Below are 21,971 nucleotides of genomic sequence, written 5' to 3' on the forward strand. Positions count from 1 at the left end.
AAAATGTGTGCAAATCTTTGAATATATATTGTTTTAAAGCGAACATTTTTAACTCAAATCTTTGCTTCTGGGGGGTCTCTGGAACAACATATTTGGATGGGGGTCGGCGGCCAAATACATATACATTTTGGGGGTCCTTGACATGAATAAGATTGAGAACCACTGATATAGAAACATATGTTTTTCAGAAAACTGTTGGGATTTAGGAGACAATCGGCTTCAGGTCTCAATGGGTTAATAGCCAAAGAAACCTAAAAATGACACAGATTCTTTCCCGGTCTAAATGCGTTAAAAAAAGGATCTGCCTGAATAAAAGCTTACGTGTGTATGCACACGTGCATAGTGTGTGTGTGTGTGTGTGTGTGTGTGTGTGTGTGTGTGTGTGTGTGTGTGTGTGTGTGTGTGTGTGTGTGTGTGTGTGTGTGTGTGTGTGTGTGTGTGTGTGTGCGTGTTTCTTGATGACAAGCCCAAATAGTGGAAAGAGAGGCTGAGGTTAAGTTCAGCAGAGGACCAAGTTACTGTCTAGCTCCTCCTTATTAGGACAGGAGCAGAGACGAGGACGAGAGCTCATAGACCACAGAGCGAGACGGAATGGGGGGGGGGGGGGGGGATTAGGGGTGAAGGGCAGACAGGAAAGAAAAATAAAGACGTAGAATGGTAAAAATAGAGGAGGTGAGGAGCATGGGAAAAGGTTAAATAATACTGGAGGGAGAGAGGGATGGAACAGCAGAGACAAGTAGAGGATCTAAGGATGGATGCCCACTTAACCCATTAAGACCTGGAACTGTGTCATTTTTAGATTTGAGCTAAAAAGCATTATTTTACACTTTGGGCTATTCAAAAATAGCAGATATACAAGCTCATAGCGCGGCACCGAGTGCCGCGCTACGAGCTTGTAGATCTGCTATTTTTGAAAATTCGTGAAAATGTGTGCAAATCGTTGAATTTTTTTTTTTTAAAGCGAACATTTTTAACTCAAATCTTTGCTTCTGGGGGGACCCTGGAACAAAATATTTTGATGGGGGTCCGCGGCCAAATACATATAATTTTGGGGGTCCTTGACATGAAAAAGATTGAGCACCACTGATATAGAAACAAACGTTTTTCAGAAAACTGTTGAGATTTAGGAGACATGTAGAATCGGCTTCAGGTCTCAATGGGTTAAAATTCAATCTGAAGACAATTTACACACTATATACCAGTGGTTCCCAAACTTCATGTCAAAGACCCCCAAAATGATATGTATTTGGCTGTGGACCCCCCCCCCCCCCCCATCTCAAAAAGTGTGTCCAAAAATAGCAGATCTACAAGCTCATATCCCGGCACGAAGTGACGTGCTATGAGCTTGTATATCTGCTATTTTTGAAAAGCCAAAGTATAAAATAAAGTCGTTCAAATGATTGTGACGCTACATTAACACATTTTGCTGGCGACCACTGGCGACCACTGGTGCCCCCCCCCCCCCCCCCCCCCCCAGGACCCCCACTTTGAGAACCACCGCTATACAGTAGTACCCAGAAATACAGCTAAATGTAAATACAAGCTCACAGATTAGCTTGTAGATCTGCTCTTTTCGTCACCATCATACAACAAAGTATAAATTGGGCTTAAAAGGTTTTCGTCTCATTGCGAATCTTTGGTCTGAAGCATTAGATGAAAAGAGCAGGCGATGATGAGGGTGGTGGTATCACTCACCTCCACTGGCGTACTCCATGACCAGGTAGAGAGTCTTTTCTGTTTCAATCACCTCAAACAGCTGGACTGTAACACAGACACAAAAGAGGATATAGTATATAGAATATAGAGGTATAGTGATGTACAGTCACACACACTTATACATACAGACAGCCAACAAACATATATGCATGCACATCCCTCTACTGTAGGACTACATGTACACATGTGACACATATACAACTTGCCTCTGTACACACACACACACACACACACACACACACACACACACACACACAGTAGTGTAGCTCACCTATGTTGGGATGGTTTAGGCCCTTCATGATGCGTACCTCTCGAAAGAGCTGAAACCACACAAAATGAGATAGTGAATGCTAGCACTGCAACATTGTAGTAAACCACACACTCACATTGCATCTCAGAGTATATTATTTACATCACATTGATATGTATCTATTTTTAGGGGAAGAAAAAATACAATGAATGACCAAATGCAATTTCAAAGTACACAAATGGAACCACGACTATGCCGTTTCTAAAAGGAACACAGTAGCTCCAACATCCATGCTAGACCTGGTAAGACCAAATCTCATTGAGCTCATATGAAACCAAAGGCTGTGCAAAGCGTTATGGAAGAACATATATGTATGGTGCTGTGGCAGCACAGGTACGACACGGCACAGTACAGGACACTAATACAGTGGGTGTGTGTGTGTGTGTGTGTGTGTGTGTGTGTGTGTGTGTGTGAGAGAGAGAGAGAGAACTCAATTTGTTATGAGTAATCACAGCATTTGCTCATCCATCACATCATAATGAGGATCAGCTGGCACATAGGGCTAGGCTCAATTCACCCTCTAGTCACTCAAATAAAAGAAGTAAAATATACAGTATATAGGAATCTTACAATATCCTGTTCTCAAAGACCAATGTATGAGTGCAATTTCACATCTTGAACTCAGTGACAGAAATTGATTGTAACAATAACTGACCCCATAAAACCACCAAACCCCTTGTTCCTTTCCCCTGCTGCCTTTATCCACTCCGCTCACTTCTTTCTTCCTTGTCTCCTCCCCCACCGACCGGCCCCACTGACATTTAGGGCACATCCTCACACCAACACGTTTTCATTTTAAAATGGCATTTTAAAATGAAGTAGACCTCTGTGCAGCCACCCAAACAAGCGTTTTAGCACCATTTCAGAAATTATCTCTGTCCATACCAACACGGCTGAAAACTCATATCACCTGACCATTCATGTACATTGGGCGTGTGCTTAGTTGGAGGAAATACTATGGCGGAAGAACATCAAAAAATATATTATCCATTATATAATGCAGAATTTAACCACACAACAGCTGCTAGCATAGACAACATGGTCAGCAACACGTTCAGTATCAATGTTGAATTAACCACTGTAATACAACGCTGAGGTGGCTTGTTTTCTTACGGAAAACGGTCACGTGATAGCGATGTGACCAATCAGTGAACTTAGTGAAGGCCACTCGTGAGTTGTGAAAAGACCCAATCAGGTCAATCAAGTCTCTGTTTCTGTCTGTCCAGACAACACCGCAATCCTTTGAGTCAAAAACACCTGAATAATTGTAAAAGGAGAACGTTTTAGTGTGGATGTAGTCTTGCAGTCTCATGTCCCCGCTACCTCCAGACCCACAGCCCTGACTAGACCGAGCCTGACAGTGGGGCGTTCTCCCCCAGCCTCCCACCCCATCCATCACAGAGCTCCATACAGCTGCTCTGATAGCTTCACTCGTTAATTAGTTAATGTACTTTTATAAACTAGTAAAAAAAACAAAAAAACACAGGGAAGCCAGAGGCTAAGAGCCTCTTTAAAAGGCAAATGTAATCAAAATTGACTTTAACTGAGTTCGGAGTTAGGCCTAGTGTATGGGCTGCCAAAGTTAAGGAAAATGCAATATTGTGACAATGCTCAATTGTGTGTGCAATGTACGTTCATAGAGTGTTCAGGGAAGAAACTATGTGTGTGTGTGTGTGTGTGTGTGTGTGTGTGTGTGTGTGTGTGTGTGTGTGTGTGTGTGTGTGTGTGTGTGTGTGTGTGTGTGTGTGTGGTACACAGGGAACAAGCAGTCTAGCCTGTGTGTTGCAAGGATGCAAGGAAGGAGTGTTTATTTACAGGAAATGAAGATAGAAATAGAAAACGAGACTGACAAGGAGAGAGACAGTGTGTGTGTGTGTGTGTGTGTGTGTGTGTGTGTGTGTGTGTGTGTGTGTGTGTGTGTGTGTGTGTGTGTGCGTGTATTAACTAAGCCTGTCCCCGACTAAGGATTTCTATAGTCGAATCTGATTGGCCAATAGTTGCCTATAGTCGACAAATGTGAGCGGAGTGGAGCGAGAGTGGAGCGGGACAATTTTTTCCGTGGCGGGGAGTGGGTTTCTAAAAAAGTTGGAGCGCTACTCGGAGCGAGGACCGCCTGCCACTCCAAGCCGCTCCGGCGGGAGCCGCGCACCGAATGTTCGAGCATGCCCGGTCGCACGGACTCAGAGACACACAGAGATCCAGCAGTGCACAGCTCACCGCTGCGCACATCCTTTTTTTCTTTTCTTTTTTTTTACTGTTGAGCGGCCCGGTTTGAGCGGAGCATGGAGCGGGAGGTGCGCAAATCAACGTGAGCGACGGGGAACGGAGCGCAGGGGGGGTCAACATGAGCGAATAGCGAGCGTGAAACCAGCCCCCTGGAGCGCCGAGCGGCATTTCCACCCACTCACATGCTCTGATTGGCAGTCGAATCAGTCTGATTTGACTGCCAATCTCTCAGTCGAATCATGCAAAAAAAGATGTTATGCAATAGAGGAAAATTCCATTTGGGCTGTAGGGGTGCTTAATGTCTGATTTAACATATACTTGCTTGGTTTCTCCCAATAAATCATGATGTATATCCTATTTTTGGCAAACTATTAGTTAATTAATATAACAAACTAGGCCAATCTCTCAGTCGAATAATAAAGAATCTTTTATTTTATTTCATAATTCGACTAAGAGATTGGCAGTCGACTCAGACACCCCTCGACTGATTAGTCGATGAGTGTTTTCCATTTCCTGTTAAGAAACTACTAGAAGGGTGAAAACATGGCATAAGACTGACATTATAGTACACCATGATGTAAGCAACATAGCCAATCAATAAATGGGTGTGTTAGTTTCAGGTGTATCAATGTGCACTGACAATACTGTTGACTAACTGTCTATGTTGACTACTGTCTGCTTGCACATTGGCACACCTGAATCTAACAACAGACCCATTATTAACCCATTGAGACCTGAAGCCGATTCTACGTGTCTCCTAAATCTCAACAGTTTTCTGAAAAACGTTTCTATATCAGTGTTGCTCACACTTTTTCATGTCAAGGACCCCCAAAATTATATGTATTTGGCTGCGGACCCCCATCAAAATATTTTGTTCCAGGGACCCCCCAGAAGCAAAGATTTGAGTTAAAAATGTTCGCTTTTTATTTTTGAATAGCCCAAAGTGTAAAATAATGCTTTCTTAGCTCAAATCTAAATATGACACAGTTCCAGGTCTTAATGGGTTAAGCCTGCCATGTTTTTAATCTGCTGTAGTTTTTAATCTGAACGGGGGTTTCATGCCTCTTTATAAAAAAAAAACAATGAATGGGTACATCAAATAAATAGAAAATGGAGAGAAGGGAGAACAAAAAATAAAGTGAAAGAGAGACAAAAGGAGAAAGAACACGTTGCTGTCGGGCAGAAACTCCATATCTCAACCATAATTCAACCTTTTATGTTTTTTTCATCCTACTTACAAGAGAGTGTCACACAAAAGTGATGAGGTTCATTCTCCAACAACAGACCCCTGTTACCATGGGAGACACTCCCCTCCCCTCCTACCTTCACTGTCGTCTGTCACAGCATCCCACCTCTCTCCTCTCTCATCCTCCCTCTACCTCTCTTGTGGTCCTTCTTGTTTACCCCTCACATTCAAATGTTATACTGTATGTTCTAGCTCAGTGCTTTTCAACCCTTTTCATATCAAGGTCCATTATTTATTCGCCATTTGAGCCACGGACCACCATGTGATGAGTTTTAGCCTCTCAGACCCAAGATAACAAAACAATATTTTGTTATCGTTGGATACGATTTTGTCCACAATTCCATGCTGTAGGTTGGTACCATAGAGAAGAGATAAACAGGCAAACGTTGATCAAAATAACAATCCTTCTACATTCTCTAATTGTGTAGATTCTTGTAAATTGAGTAAAGAACAATAATTTAACTCTTGAGAGCGTAAAATCAAACCAAATGGACCCGTAATGGAACCCCCTCAAGGACCACTGTGACTGTTGGTCCCCGGACCACTGGTTGAAAACCACTGTTCTAGTGGATACTTTTATCGGGTTGAATGCCAACCAATCATCATTCAACCAATTAGATTCGAATTGGTTGAAATTGGTCCGGACCTGACAATGTAACTATGCATTATTTTTTTATTTGAAAAGAAGTAGTTAAGACTAGACTTTATATAGAAATACAACTTTTTTTTATATACATTAATGGATATGCACTAAAAAGTATGAAAAACATGTTTTTCATTTTAGCTGGTCTTTAGGTTTACTAAGAATTTACTTAATTACAATACAGTCAGAATCAAATGTATTGTCACATCACACGACAACAGGTGTTAAAGTGGGTGAAATTCTTTTTTTGAAGTTCAATTCAACATTTGCAGTTGCAGGAAGAGTTATAATAGGGAATGACAGAAAAGTCTTTAAATGCCCGGCTCAGTGCTCACACTAGACTATGTTTACCAAGAATTTACTTCCTCATGCTGAAGTAACAGCAATGTAATGGTGACATAACTTTCACAGTATCCTGAGGCACTGCGTTTCTGTGTGTTATTATATGTTTATGTGCGTTCGCATGTGTGGGTGTGTGTGTTTGTGTGTCTTTTCATAGACGTCACAGGACAGATTCCAGGTATTCACTAGGCTGTGCGGCAAAGACCAGTTTAGCCGCGCTGCACAAAAGCACATGCTAGCACACGCGCGCACACACACACACACACACACACAGAGGAATGTAGCATGACCGAGTGACTTGCAGCTGGGACATGCAGTACAGCACAGCATCTCTTTTTTTAATTATACAACACACTGGTATTCAAACAGGTTTTCCACACTCGCATATCAAAACAGATGCACAGTTGAAGACAGATATATCACATAATATACTGTATGTTTCTGTTTGTTTGATGTATCATTTTATCGACCGTAGTTAATCACTGAAGCTAGGATCTACCGTGCCGTGATTTAGGACTATAAAAAAAACACAAGATCGTGAAGTCTTGGTCAAATTGTTACTTCAAGAGAAACACTTAGCCAAGGGGTTTAAATCTTTCAGTATCTCACAATTACATTTTTGGGGTCACAATTAAATTCTCATAACCGATTCTCTGTTCAAAACAATTCCTATTTCAAAATCTATTCTTGACTAAGGATCTACTCCTGTCCACTGTGCACTAAGAAAGGCAGTCTGGCAAATGAGGACATGAAAGCATAATAAAGTGTGTGTAAGATTATGTAGTTTTAATATTTGAAAAAGTTGTATCTACTGATTGCAATAATGTAAACACACAAAGGCAAACCTAAGATAAATATAAAGTCTATTCATGCGAAACTTGCACAAATAAAAGTTTTTGTATTGCTCAATACTCAGTGACTGAGAGAATAGCAAGTTAAACAAAAAGAAACAATTGGAATTCTTAGGCTAGTTGCGAGAAAGTTTTAACTATATATATATATATATATATATATATATATATATATATATAAGAAAGAAATAAACCTCCCCTCTGCTTCTCTTAGGAAGGAACCGCACACTCCAAATGACGATGGACTCAAGACTCCATTAATGCTTCATTTTTAAGCTTTTATTTTTATATATATATATATATATATATATATATATATATATATATATATATATACACACTGATTTCTGGAAGGTGTGAGTCGATAGAGAATCATAGAAGATAAGAATTGTGATTCTTACTGTACATAAATCGATTTCCCCTCACCCCTACACCGGATATTCTGCTGCCACTGAAGAAAGCTATTCTTAGACCCCTTTTCAATCCCCTCTCTGCTTTGTATGATCCAATTCCCAGTGGGAATGATCATATAATGTGCTGACACACACATACTGTACACAGTACACACACACACACACACACGCATCATTGGTAAACATTTATGAACATACACACATGTAACGTGTAAAACATGCAAACGTGCACCCATGGACACATATATGTAACACTCGGCACACATGAAACACGCACACGCACACACACACACACACACACACACACACACACACACACACACACACACACACACACACACACACACACACACACACACACACACACACACACACACACACACACACACGTCCCAGGGGAGTGTGTAATTGAATTGAAAGCAGGGTGCATCAGCTGTTCACCTGAGCTTTAAAGAGAATAATCACATAAGCCTCTCCTCCCCCCTCTCTCCTTTAGACTCTTTCACCCCATATTTCTCCGCTACACACTCATTTCCTCTCTTTCTCTTCTCTGCCACCTCTTCTCTACCTTCCCCTCCTCTCTGCTTTCTCTATTACATTCATTCATTTCATCTCACTCACATTTCACGTTTTCTTCCACACTCTTGGTCTATCAACCCGATTCAGTTCATGACTCTTGAAATGGTTATCAGTATTTGCTGTGCTGTATATTTTTGGATTTCTTCTTGTTTTCATATATTGGAGAGGATGGCGTGCAACAAAGAATCTGAATATAAGCCTGGGGTCACTCAAACTCCACCCAGCATTAAGTAACAGCAAAATGGCCGCCGTCTGAATATGGTCAACGTCTGGTGCGTCGTTTGCCATTTCCCTTCATTCTTTTGTACACAGCAAAATAGAGAAATAAAGATGTGCCCTTTTAAAACACTCATATTGTTCTGTTCACTCTCCTTCTAAATCACTTTCCAGTTGTCTCCCGTGGTGATAGCCTCGTGTCACAGTTGCCATGACAACCAGGGGACTAATCCCTGTACCAGGCTCTGCTGCACCCCAGGTGGTTGTGGCAAGTCATGGTGTCACCGGTGTTGCCAGATTTTGCGAGAGAAATAAGCAACCAGGTCTATGAAAACAAGCCCAAGAGAAGCGACTAGGCTATCTACAAGCTCAGAACGTGTCGTGATGCGTTGTGAGCTTGTACATCTTTATAAAATAAAATGAGTATTTGTAATATTTTACAAATCTTGTATGGGGGGAGGGTCCCCATGTTTAAGAACCACTGGTTTAAACAACATTAGGAAACAAGCCCAAATCAGCAACTACACTTTAGAAACAAGCCCAAAAAAACGCAACCCTACTAATATTTACAAGAAACTTTACAGAAAAACAAGCCCAAAGTCGTTTATAATAAGCGGACAAAACATCGTAAGACCTCACACGCCTCATAATTATGCACATACAAAATTACACAAAAAATATCTTTTGTTTTCCTTGGCTGCTTACTCAATATTCCTCCTCTCATCTCAACATTACACTTCATCCCTCCTTTCCCCACTTAAATTCTCTCCTCTTGCCTTCTCATCTCTCATTGGCTCATTCAATTCCTTTCTCAACAACACAGAGGGCCCAGGAAATAGTTGGAAAGATAAAAGGGGGGAAAAAATACAACTTTAACTTCTTGTTCTGCTCATACTGAGGAGACCAGCCATAGATGTGTGTGTCTGGTCAAGTAAAAAAAAGTGCTTAGGAAGCGAGATACAGCCTTTTTCAGTTATAAGTTAAACAAGGAGTGGATGGAGCTGCAAATCCTCAGATAATGATATCTTGGTTTCTGAACATCCCCCCCCCCCCCGCCATTTTTTAAATAAATCTACAAGCCGATCTACAAGCTCACGACGCGTTGTTGTAGATCGGCTATTTTGAAATATTTTAGTACTTTCACTTTTGGTACTTTAAGTACACTTTGATGCCAATACTTTTGTACTTTTACTCAAGTAAATTTTGAATTCTGGACTTTTTTCTTGTACATTTCTATATTGCAGTAAAAGTAAAGCATTTGAATACTTTTTCCACCGCTGTAAGTAAGTAAGTAAGTACGTAAGTAGGTCAGAGAGGCTTATTGTCATCAGTCAGAGTGCGGGAGTCTATCCCCGCTCCGCAGTGCGCTAGATCCTCGGGAGATGGATTGCTGAGGTTGAGCGCAACACCTACCATCGGCTCCCAGTACTTAATGCACGACTTGCCACACCCAAGTCGTGCTACTCATTCGCTGAGTTGGAGGTGCGTGGGATCTAACCCATGACCTTGGCTTGTGGTCAAGAGGCGAGTTCTCTACTGACTGAGCTACCTGGACACAAGGTGGAACAGCACGCACAGAAAAGCCAGCCCTGAAGAGATGTTGTTCATCTTGCCTACACCCACTTCAGTGAGTTTAGTTCACATGGCTGTTAAAAACACAACCCCTGTTCTTGGGGGGGATTCCAGGGGGTCCCCAGCTAAAGTAGTTAACATAGCATCACAAATCTTTAACCACTTTATCCATTTATATGTTGGCTATTCAACAAATAGCAGATATACTACAAGCTCACAGCGCCTTACTTTGTGCACGCGCTGTGAGCTTGTACATCTGCAATTTAGAAAATATTTGAAAAATATCAAACATGTTTAGATTTTTTTTTCCTCAAACAAATCTTCTCTTCTGGGGGTCCCTGGCACAAAATATTTTTAGATGGGGGGTCCGCGTCCAAATATATATCAATTTGGGGGTCCTTGGCACGATTTTTTTTAGAACCACTGGTTTAGAAGACCCTGACCCTGTGTGAATGATGCAACCATCACCTATCTCCTGGCTGTCTCTTCCATCCAGTCATTACTCATCAACTTAGTATGAGGCTGAGCATTTCTTATCTCTTCCATCCAGGTAATTCAATCAACTTATGAGCGTTCTCCTCCTCTACCTTTCTCCAATCAACTCACTCTTCTCCCCCAGTCAATATTAATCAATTTCTGTGTATTTTTTTCCGACGTCTGCTGTTAACTCTCTGCGTCTCAGGCAGTGCTAAAAGACCACAGAGCGTGAACTCCTGTTGCTCGTCTATTGTGGGCTCTGACCTGCTGAGTTATGAATGAGTATTAACACAAAGCAGCTTACAAGTGTCTCTCTCACTGTATGATACGTGAGTCAGTGAATGAGAGAGTGTGTGTGAGTTTGTGTGTGTGTGTTGCTGCACGGGACTGTGTTGGCTAAATGTGTTTGGCTGTCCAGTCTCCCGAGTCGTCCCGACATCTGAACTGTTAATCCCAGCCTTGTGTCCAAGCTCTCTCTCTCACCCACACACACATGCAGTATAAACAAATACAGAGAGAGAGAGAAAGAGAGGACAGTGAAAGTTGAGAACGTAACAGAGAGGGAGAGAGAGAAATGTACATTGGATAAATACTTATCTAACCCACAGATTCAAATATCCAGACTCCTACTCAGTTAGTACACACACACACACACACACACACATATATACACACACAAGCCCAGTGTGCTGCACACTGTAAAACACACTTTAAGAAGAGGGGGAGAGATGCAGAGACAAAGAACGACAAAGTGGAAGAAAAAAAGAAACGAAAAAAAATCGTTCCAGATGAAAAGACAGGCTCCTCTACCTTCGCCCACGTTTGAGTAACCCCAGTGAATAAGCCAGTGTTTGTGTATGTGTGTGTGTGTGTGTGTGTGTGTGTGTGTGTGTGTGTGTGTGTGTGTGTGTGTGTGTGTGTGTGTGTGTGTGTGTGTGTGTGTGTGTGTGTGTATAGTCCATGTGTGTGAATGAGTCTGTGTGTGCTGTGAAATGAGCCCCAGTGAGTCCAATGAGCGACTCCAATGTATGACCTGATTCAACTACAGCCATATTACTCTGCTACCGTGCATGTCTCCATTCTGTCACTGTCCCCGGTCTTTAACGTGTTGTATAACTGAAAACGACAGTTGCCCCCCAAGGCACATCTAGTGTACCGTGTTGTCGTATTTTCTTGACGGTACATCTAGTCTTTTTAGAACTAACAGTTCTAAAAAAAATAGACAAACCGGCTCAATGTGACACATTCTGAAGGACACAGCCTCCTAGAAGTTACTTCAGAATTATCACTTTAATATCAAAGTAAAATTTGAATATGAGTGTATAATAGAGTACAGAAGTCCTGAAGTCAAGATAGATTGGCTTACTGGGTGTCTATCTGCATGTATCTCTGCCCCCTCAGTATAGCAGTAATGGGAGCCGCTATAGGGCCTTGTCAACGAAAGAAGATGAATCATTGATGAACAGTAGCTGGAGTCTATCTCATGTCTACGTTTGACCTAGATAAGTAAAATAAATAAACAAAAAGTCTGACTCCGCTTTATTGAATTAGTGAAATGAAATACGGGCTTAGGTGACTGTTGCACAAGAAGGGCTAGCAGAGAGAGGAGTTAAGAGGGAGAAAGGGGGAGAGGAAAGACATTAGAAGAGAAAAGCAGAGAGAGGGCAGGAGAGAGGGAGAGAGGGGGTGCATGGTAAAATCCTTTAGTGTTGATTTAACACTTTGGGTCCATTACTACATTGGTTCTCAAAGTGGGGTCCTGGGACCCCCAAGGGTTCTTGAGGGGGTTCCAGGGGGTCCCCAGCTAATTGATGGATAGGAACCAAATGGACCCTTATGGGTCCATTTGGTTCCATTTGTACACTCTCAGAGTTAAATTAACATTGATTTTACAATATGAATTGGGGTCCCAGAGATAGAGATGCCATTAAATGGGGTCCGTAGACTAATGCATGTCAAACTGGGGGTCCTCGAAATTAAAATGGTTGAGAATCACTGCTAGAGTCGTAAAAATCTTCTCTTATGAGGGTCCCTGGCTTATCTTTTAAAATGGGGGTCCGCGGGCTAATACGTGTCAATTTGGGGGTCCTTGACATGAAAAAAGTTTGAGAACCACTGCATTACTACTCTCCCACTGATGATTTTACAGTATGTGAGGACCAAGGGAGTGAGGGGAGGGAGAGAGAGAGATGTACTTCTGTCCACTTGTTCTCTGGCTCTTCCTTTGAAGACCCAACGTGTGGGAAAAACCTTGTGGCCTCGCGCTGTGCATCCTGCTGCTCCTTTATTGACTAATTATACACTTTACACAATGACAACAATGCACTCAGTGGCAACAATGTAATTACACACACACACACAATATGTAATACCCAACAGCAACACACATAGTGAAACCACTCACACACACAGAATAACAATTCAACAGACAGGGTCTGTCTGAGTTTATCCACTTCTCTCTCTCTCTCTCACACACACACACACACACACACACACACACACACACACACACACACACACACACACACACACACACACACACACACACACACACACACACACACACACACACACACACACACACACACACACACACACACACACACACACACACACACTCTTTGGTTCTGTTCAGTGTCTTGTCTTTCTCAGGGTCCTGTTCCAGTGCCAAGGCCCTCTAAAGGCCCCACAGAGTCCCCCCACCCACCCCCCCACTCGGCTGTCCCTTTTGTTTGCCTGTCTGGAATCCACCTAGTGGCTGAGGGGCCTGGATGAGGTAGGTACAACACACACACACACACACACACACACACACACACACACACACACACACACACACACACACACACACAATTGGGAGGTCTGCCTACAAAATCCTCCTATTCTTAAAGTAGCACTAGTCTTTGGATGAGGCCCTACACTACATAGTCAAACAGATTAGCATAGCACACACACCACTGTGAAGAGCAATATGTTGGTTGCTTTGGCTACAGGAAGGAATACAAAATCTACACTAATCTGCAGAATACTTAAAGACAGCATTCCCAATTCCGATTATACATATTACAATTATAAAATGACTCTAGGTTACAAATTACCCACAACAACTGAATTTCCGCATAAGGGTCTATCTATCCATCTAGTCCTCACAGCTCCAATTGAGGCTTTTAGTAAATGTGTCATTGAAGATTAAAGCTTATCACGACACTTACAGTATCTGTAGTTACATATCGTCTCTGTCAGGTGGAAACCTCATTATGTCCAAAAAATGTTACTTTTCAGGATTCAAATTCAAAAACAGTAAAAGAAGCAGATCCGCAAGCTCAAAACGTGTCACTTTGCGCCAGTGGCGTTCCCATAAATTACATTTAGGGCAGGCGAGATTTTTTTCTCTACCTACCCTCGGGGGAAAATGTTGGGGGGAAATCTCGGGGGAGAAACAAGTTAACAACAACACTACATTGACTACAAAACTGAAAAACGTTAATAAAAACAATATGCAGTATAATCAATCAATCACTTATTCAAGCGGTGGTCTCTTCATGTTGTAGTTTAATGGCTCAAGCTGCTCTCAGACTCAGAGCCCCTTTTATGCCAGGTGAGTACAGGTGATGGCCCAGACCCCCACACCTGGCACTCCTGGCACCCCATGAAGATAAAGGCATACATTTGCATCACTATAGGCGACGTTGCTCTGCTGAATGGATACGTTAGTGATTGGCTGCCTGCCCGCGTGAATGGACGAGGAGGTCCGACGGCCACTATTGTCTTTGGATTTTTTTCACTGCCTGTTTTTCAGTCTTTTACTTTATTTTCTAGGGGATGCTAGATTTTAGTTGGGCAGGCGGCCGCCTGCCCTGCCTCTATGGTGGGTACGCCACTGCTTTGCGCCCTGTTTCAAGCTTGTGGATCTGATACTTTTGATACTTTTGTGTGACACTGTAGTATGTTTATGTAGGGCTTTAATTTACGAGAAAAAGAAAAAAAAACGTTTCATTTGTATGACGATTAATCGTCATACAAATAAGCTTGTAGATCTGCTATTTCTGCTTTTTTACATTTGAGAATGTATGAACATTTTTCAATATGGAAACTACTTTGTAATAATTGTGACAGGCCTAGGAACACACTACAAAGCTACAGTCAAGAAAATTATAGAAGAGCTGAGAGGAGAGATAACTATCAATGAGAGAGAGAGAGATGGAGTGGAGAGTGTCGCCAGTATGTACATGTACTGTGCTCTCAGGATAATGCTGAATGGACAGGACCGCTACAGACGTAACTGAGCTATGCAGCACCATCCCACTACACACTGCTGACTGTATACTCACTCACACACACACAGCACCAACATACATACCCACCACCCGTCTGTCAACCCAGCTAATCAAGTCTGGATTTTCATCATTTCAGGGCCAAGGCCACTTGGCCTTTGGTGTCATCAATTCTTTGAAGGCACAAAGGCCAAATGCCAGGGCAGCAAGGCCATCAAATAAATCTACGATTTTTTATTCCACGGAAATAATAAATTGAACTTAACACTTGAGGTGCCAGAGGTTTATTAAAACAGGGTACATCTGGTGCCAGCATTCTTATCGTTTACGCTGCGCTGTTTACGGCTGTAGACGCCACGACGTGGACGCAGATGTAAACAAAAGCTGCATGCACGATGATCGAGGGTCCCGACTAACGCCTGGAACAATAATATTTCTAACGCGATCCTCCATTGCAGAGCGATCACCCATCGAAAACGGCTCGTTTCCACCACGTTAAAAAAGAAATGGAGATATGAAGCTTTTTCTCAAGGAATTGTAATGGGTGCGGACGGGAGGTAGTTTTTTTGGCATGGATCCACTTCCGTCCCCTCCTTCTTTCAAGCTCTGTGAATCATTCCAAAGTTGCATTAGAGCGCCCCACGTGAAGAAAATAATAATAATAAATCTCTTCACGTAGATTTAAGGTTTTGGCACTCAACGCGACTATTTACAAAACCGTGGATATATGGTTTTGGCACTCAATGTGTTAAGGTAAGGTAAGTGATATTTTATTGTAATTTTTTTGTTAAAAAGGTTAAAGTACTATATTCTGATAGTAATCATTGCTACAGATTGTTTGTTCGGTCACAGGGGTCTCTCCAGCTCTTTAGTAAACAGAATATAGTACATTGTCAGGTAGGTGACAACATTTAAGTCAATCAGGAGAGAGCACTGAAAATGCATTTTCTGTTTAATAAAAGGCTAGAGAGACATGGGAGACTCCTTCTACTGACCAAACACTCTATAGCAATGAGTGAGTGCTATCAGAATATAGAGCTATTTAACACTTATTTTAACAAAAGTAAATCACTTAGGGTTAAGGATGATTATAGTAGTGAAACTTCACAAAATAATGTATTGGTATTTAAAAATGACCAATACTTGTAAGAATCCTGAGTCAAACATTCATACACACTCAACCATAGACTAATCAGAGTCACTGGACTCATTTGAAGATGCAATGGACAGACTTTCAGAATTTCAACAAAAGACACTGGTGACTAAAAAACATATTGACAAGAAAGAGACAGAGGCGATAAATCAGACGGGGCCACTGTGGCCTCAGGGCAAACATACTATATCATTTTTGAGGATCATAAAGGCCAAACGGAGGGGGCACCGTGGCCATGGCCTTCACGACCTCCATGAAATGTCTGCTAATACAAAGGTTCGTTTATCAGGCCCAGAAAGAATAATATTTAGTGTGCTGTCAAGACTGGAGGAATTTCAATCAACTCACACCTACTCTGACAAAATGACTTATGGCACATTACTAAACAAGATATGTATGCTTCTGACTCAGGGGTTGCCAGTTCAAATCCCCAAGCTGAATGTGTGCCGTTCTCTTGGCCACAGTGCGGCACTGGCCTGCATTGTAGTACCCAGTACAAGTCATCTTCAACAGATTGAGTCTAATAAATAAATGAAAAAAATAAATAAATAAAAAGAAAACGAACTACTACTAACACAGACAGTGTCAATAACCCTGCTATGTGATATCCACAGAACGATAACCCAATCTGGACTGGTTAGCTAGCTGTTACTATCACTACTATTACTCTGTGTGTGTGTGTGTGTGTGTGTGTGTGTGTGTGTGTGTGTGTGTGTGTGTGTGTGTGTGTGTGTGTGTGTGTGTGTGTGTGTGTGTGTGTGTGTGTGTGTGTGTGTGTGTGTGTGTGTGTGTGTGTGTCATGGCTGCTGATAAAGCAGACATGTCCCCAGGCAAGGCCAAAGTTTGGTCAACAACAGTGTCCACCCCAAAGAAAGAGCAATTCTACAACTACTGTATCTACGAGAACAGGGTATGACACACACAGGAAATATCTTAGCAACCACGAGCGAAAAGATGAAGTGTGTGAATGTGAATAAAAGGCGCGTATATTTGACCATGGTGTACTGTCGACACACTCGCGCACACACACACACACACACACACACACACACACACACACACACACACACACACACACACACACACACACACACACACACACACACATCATACAATTGTGAATACAGGATATCTATACCTTACACTAGAATACAAACACATAAAGAAAGCAGCACCCATATAATCATACTAACACGTTTTGTTAAGTACTGTACACTTGTATGAGTAAAATAATTTAATTTTCACTACGTGACTAATGCTTAATGCCTAATGCTTAATGCCTTGAATGCCCTAAGCATGTAACTGTATTGGATGAAAGTCAGTTCCTTCCCACTGAGGGAATACTGTACACTGTGAGCTGCCAGGTGATACAGTTGTAAATCGCATCCGGGTTTATCCTACTTATGCGGCGATAATGTATGCATGAATTCAACTGAACTACCATTTGATTCGGTTTTCAGCTGTCTCTTTGTTGACATTTTCATGATGTAAAGGTCATCTCAGGGAATCACAGTGATAATTATTTGCTCTGACAGGGAATGAGAACCATGGCAGATCAATGTCATCTCCATACGTTTGAACCACGGGATCCTTGAGCCTATTGTCTGCAACAACTTCAATGCTTTTCAGATTGAGCCGATAGGAGGTACAATTACCACCAAAATGCAATGTATTTTGTCATACAGCAAATACTGTAGCTGTATGATTTTTTTTTTAAGAATCTTGAAATTCTTTGCCTAAAATAACGAGCCCAAAATGGACGGCAGGTTGTAAGTAGTTATAGGGCATCTATACCAAATATTTAACCAAAACACAAGAGAGAGAATCGGGTGCACAGACAGACTGGTGACCACACACACACACGACACAGAGTCAGGCATGGCCAGTCTAGGACAGGAGTGCCAGTGGGACTAATCTCATTAAAGCCACGAGTGCACTGCAGTCTGTGTACATTTGTGTGTATATATATTGTGCACATCTCCCTGATTACACCAGACAAGCATACAGTGCCCCTGTCAGTTCCAGTAGGACACGTAATAACCAACAACCCAATGCTTGCAAACAAATAGACATTCCATACAGTATGCCATTACACTGAAATTAACTTGACAACTAACTAAATTTACCACTTCCCCAGGAATTGCACTTTTTATAGGTTGAAAATGGGGACAATGGCGTGTTTTCCTTCTTCCACAGTGAAGCTAATATGATGCTTGATAAGCTGATCCATACTTTATTTATTAAAAGTAGTTATTCATTCCCTTCATTCACAGAACGTGCAGTGAGTGCAATTGCAGAATAAGCCTAAATGTCAAATGGCCAACAGGCCTAGAGTGCTACCAAAGGTCAAAGCTATAGTGCCCAGACAATATTGCTGTGCACTTTTAAATCCAGGCTTGCTATTACATCATTCATTACAGTATGACTTCCAAAGACTTTTAAATATTGCCATCTCCTCAACCTGTTTTAAGTGCATACAATGAGGTCCCTTCTTTGTTAAGACAACAGGAAGGCTTGGCGAGAGCGAGAGGAAGGGAGTTTTAAGTGGGATTCATCCACAGGCCAACAGGGTGGTTCCAGTGGTCAGGGTTTACCCCTCCGCCCTCTCTTTAGAGACACCACGTTACCAACATTTACTGCTTGTTTACACCAGCCCTGGAACCAATAACAGCTTCCCCAATGATGAACCTTGTCCACAGTAAAATCCTGGGTCTTAATTTAACCCATTCAATCCGGGAACGGATCGGTGTAATTTTTCTTGTCTTTGGCAATTCAAAAATAGCAGCTCTACAAGCTATGAGCTTGTAGATCAGGGTTTTTTTTTTTGAAAAATCGTGAAGATTTGTACAAATATTTGGGGGGGGGGTCCGCGCCCAAATACATATCATTTTGAAGTCTGAGAACCACTGACATAGCAACAATAAAAAAAGGTTAGGATTTATAGAACATTTATAGAAAATATATTCAAAGATTTGCACAAATGTAGACGATTTTTCAAAAATAGCAGATCTACAAGCTCATAGCGCACTCGGTGCCACGCTATGAGCTTGTAGATCTGCAATTTTTGAATAGCCAAAGAAATCTAAAATGACAGAGATGCGTCTTAACGGGTGAACTCGGTGTACAAATGTTTGCACACTCTTGGGAGTTACACGTGGACAAATTAACACTGAGGATTTGACCGCGTACGGAAAACAATATAATTTTGCATAGTTTATTGCACTTGACGTATCCAGTAGACTTGTTGTTGCTGGTTTCTCTGGCCCAGCATGCCAAAAACAGCTTCCTGAGAACTGAGAGCTCACATGACCACAGAAAGGTCAAAGTTTGCTGCACACACCAGAGGCCTTCGGACAGTTCACATTTTAAAAGGGAAACAACAGGTGGAGAGGTTACTGTTACTGCACTGTCCGAAGGCCTCTGGTGTGTGCAGCAAACTTTGACCTTTCTGTGGTCATGCAATGTACAGTAAATGCACTCATACAGCTACACCAGTGGTTCTCAACCTGTGGGCCAGGGCCCACTGGTGGGCCGCGATGATATTGCAAGTGGGCCCCCAAATAATTGGTAAAAAAAACACCATGGGCCCCATTTTGTGCGACCTGGAGGCGTGGCCAATGCTGTTTGGCCACTCGAAATAGCAAAACAGCATTGGCCACGCCGCCGGGTCTTAAGCTTAGTCTTAAGACCTGAGACTTAAAATGCGCAAAATAGGGCCCTATAAATGCAATGATAATTTAACATTAAAATAAAAAAGAAAATGTATTTTTCTTTAAAACCTTGAAAGTGTGTTTTCAGTGTGTATACTACGTTAGTTCCAACTGATCCAAGCCAGGACACAATCATTTGATCGATCATTAAAATAAACATGCTCTGAAAATGTCCATCGGCTGTCGTGCTAAGTGGTCAGATGGGTGGGCCGCCAACGCTTTTGAGGTTTTTCAAGTGGGCCCTGATCCAGAGAGAAGGTTAAGAACCACCGAGTTACACCATGGATGGACAGTGTGTTTGGTACATGACTTGTCATGCTTATGAAAGACATGTTATGATTCCAGTCTACGTGCATAACAAAACGTGTTATGTCATCACTTTTAATAGCCGCTAGGCTAAAAGCTTCAGCTGACTATGCCTTAGAGCATTTTATATAGAGTGACTCATGAAACTCGCGGCGTAGAAACCTACAAAACGACTAAGTGTGGCCACCTACACTGTCACCGCCTCGCTGTTGGAAGTGTTGCTCAAGCCACACTGTGCAAATGAAAAGGGTAAGGTTTACAGAGCACAGAGAACCGGTTAACAACAAGAATGACTTTTTCTTCCATTTATGGAAAGGAGCAGGAATTGTGGGGAGAGAGACTGGGAGTGGAAATGATGCAACAAAGCATGTGATTGTGGATGATTCACTGCGTCATTGGAGTGCAGAAAAAAGTTGAAGCCAGCTCAACTTTCTTTCGCAGCGCGTCATGCAGTGATAAGTGCCGGCCGTCACTTTGTAGTTTCATGTCACTGGCTTCCTTTTAACCACTTAAACCCTATATGGTTGAGCACAGTCTCTCAGGGCTCAATGCTAGTAGTGTCTTTACTGTTTTGTGGGGAAAGCTGTGGCTGAAAATAGTCGATCGACAAGCTTACAACGCGTCGCAGCGTTGCAACTTGCAAGCTTGTCGATCTGATATTTTCCCCACAACACAGATGCTGGGGTTTAAGTGGTTAAAATGACTTGTAGCCTGTTGCTTTGACACTAGTGAGAACGCACCATTAAAATACATGCAGCAACACAATAAGCTTCTATTCTTAAATCATAAATATGTTTCCTAAAAGTGATCATGTATCAGTGAGACTAAAGTCTGATACAACATTCTGCTATAAATCATCATCGCAATTACCGTACATGTCTGACCTGTTTTAACAACAGTGGCTCTGTGTGTGTGTGTGTGTGTGTGTGTGTGTGTGTGTGTGTGTGTGTTTTTAATAGTATACCTTTAAACTGTATCATTTGTTCACATACGCTCTCTCACACAGACATGTACAATGTGCACAAATACAGACACACACTTACCTTCTGTAGGCTGGTTGGGTTGAGCTGGGTTTTATCGATGATCTTAATTGCAACCTGAGGACAGAAAAGGAAAGAACATTACAATGACAATCAAAAATAAATATTTTGAAATCCATACTACATATGGCTGTGATAAGAGGAATGTCAATGCAATGTATTACGTGCATTACACTTCTATTTCATATATTGAAAACAATATTCTCAGTCAACGTTTTTTACTTTATTAATCTCCATTGAGCACCTGGTTGATCTCTGTTTTTCCTCTGCAAATATTGTCAACTTGATGACAAATTGTAGACAACCCATATAAAATGTTTGAACGCATACGTTTCACATCAGTGGGACCAGTGGAATGAACCCCTGCAGTATAGTAAACGTTGGCAGTACTACATTTTTGGTAAATGAATGCCCTACTTGATCATACTACAGCGTCACACAAAAGTATCAAAATAAATAGCAGATCTACAAGCTTGAAAAGCAGCACGTTTCAAGCTTGTAGATCTGCCATTTTTTTATTTGAATCCCAAAAAGTACAGTTTTGGACATAATGAGGTTTCCACCCAACAGAGACGATATTAAATAAAACAATACTCAGTCATAGATTACACAAGGTGAACTAAAATAAGGGCTGGGCATCTATGAAAAGAAAATAGTCTATATTATGGTATTTAGTAAAAAAAAAACATATTGTGATATTGGATTTTGTCCACACTTGCTGGGATCCACTGAACAAACCACACAGGCAGTATATAATAGACTTAACAATTTGCTGTGACCGGGTCAAAGTTAGCACTGTAAACCAACAATATACTAAGGTTTTTTTTCTTTATATGACAGACAGCAGAGCTCACATGATCTAGCAAAGAGGCAGAGGGATGAAGTCTACTGAGCCCC

At 41.8% G+C, this 21,971-nt stretch overlaps 1 protein-coding gene across 3 annotated transcripts in view; it reads right to left on the minus strand.

Annotated features, from left to right (window-relative positions):
- Positions 1-21,971, minus strand: part of mark4b (MAP/microtubule affinity-regulating kinase 4b) — a 75,559-nt gene that overhangs the window by 24,990 nt on the left and 28,598 nt on the right. For all 3 annotated transcript variants that reach the window (XM_084064399.1, XM_084064398.1, XM_084064400.1), the window contains exons 3-5: positions 21,078-21,131; positions 1,988-2,036; positions 1,696-1,761 (exon numbers count right to left, since the gene is read on the minus strand). In XM_084064399.1, coding sequence (XP_083920525.1) covers positions 1,696-1,761; positions 1,988-2,036; positions 21,078-21,131 — 169 coding nt within the window. The remainder of the gene's footprint in view (positions 1-1,695; positions 1,762-1,987; positions 2,037-21,077; positions 21,132-21,971) is intronic.

The sequence above is a fragment of the Gymnoscopelus microlampas genome (assembly GCF_963454915.1).
Source record: "Gymnoscopelus microlampas genome assembly, chromosome: 8".
Classification (NCBI taxonomy): domain Eukaryota; kingdom Metazoa; phylum Chordata; class Actinopteri; order Myctophiformes; family Myctophidae; genus Gymnoscopelus; species Gymnoscopelus microlampas.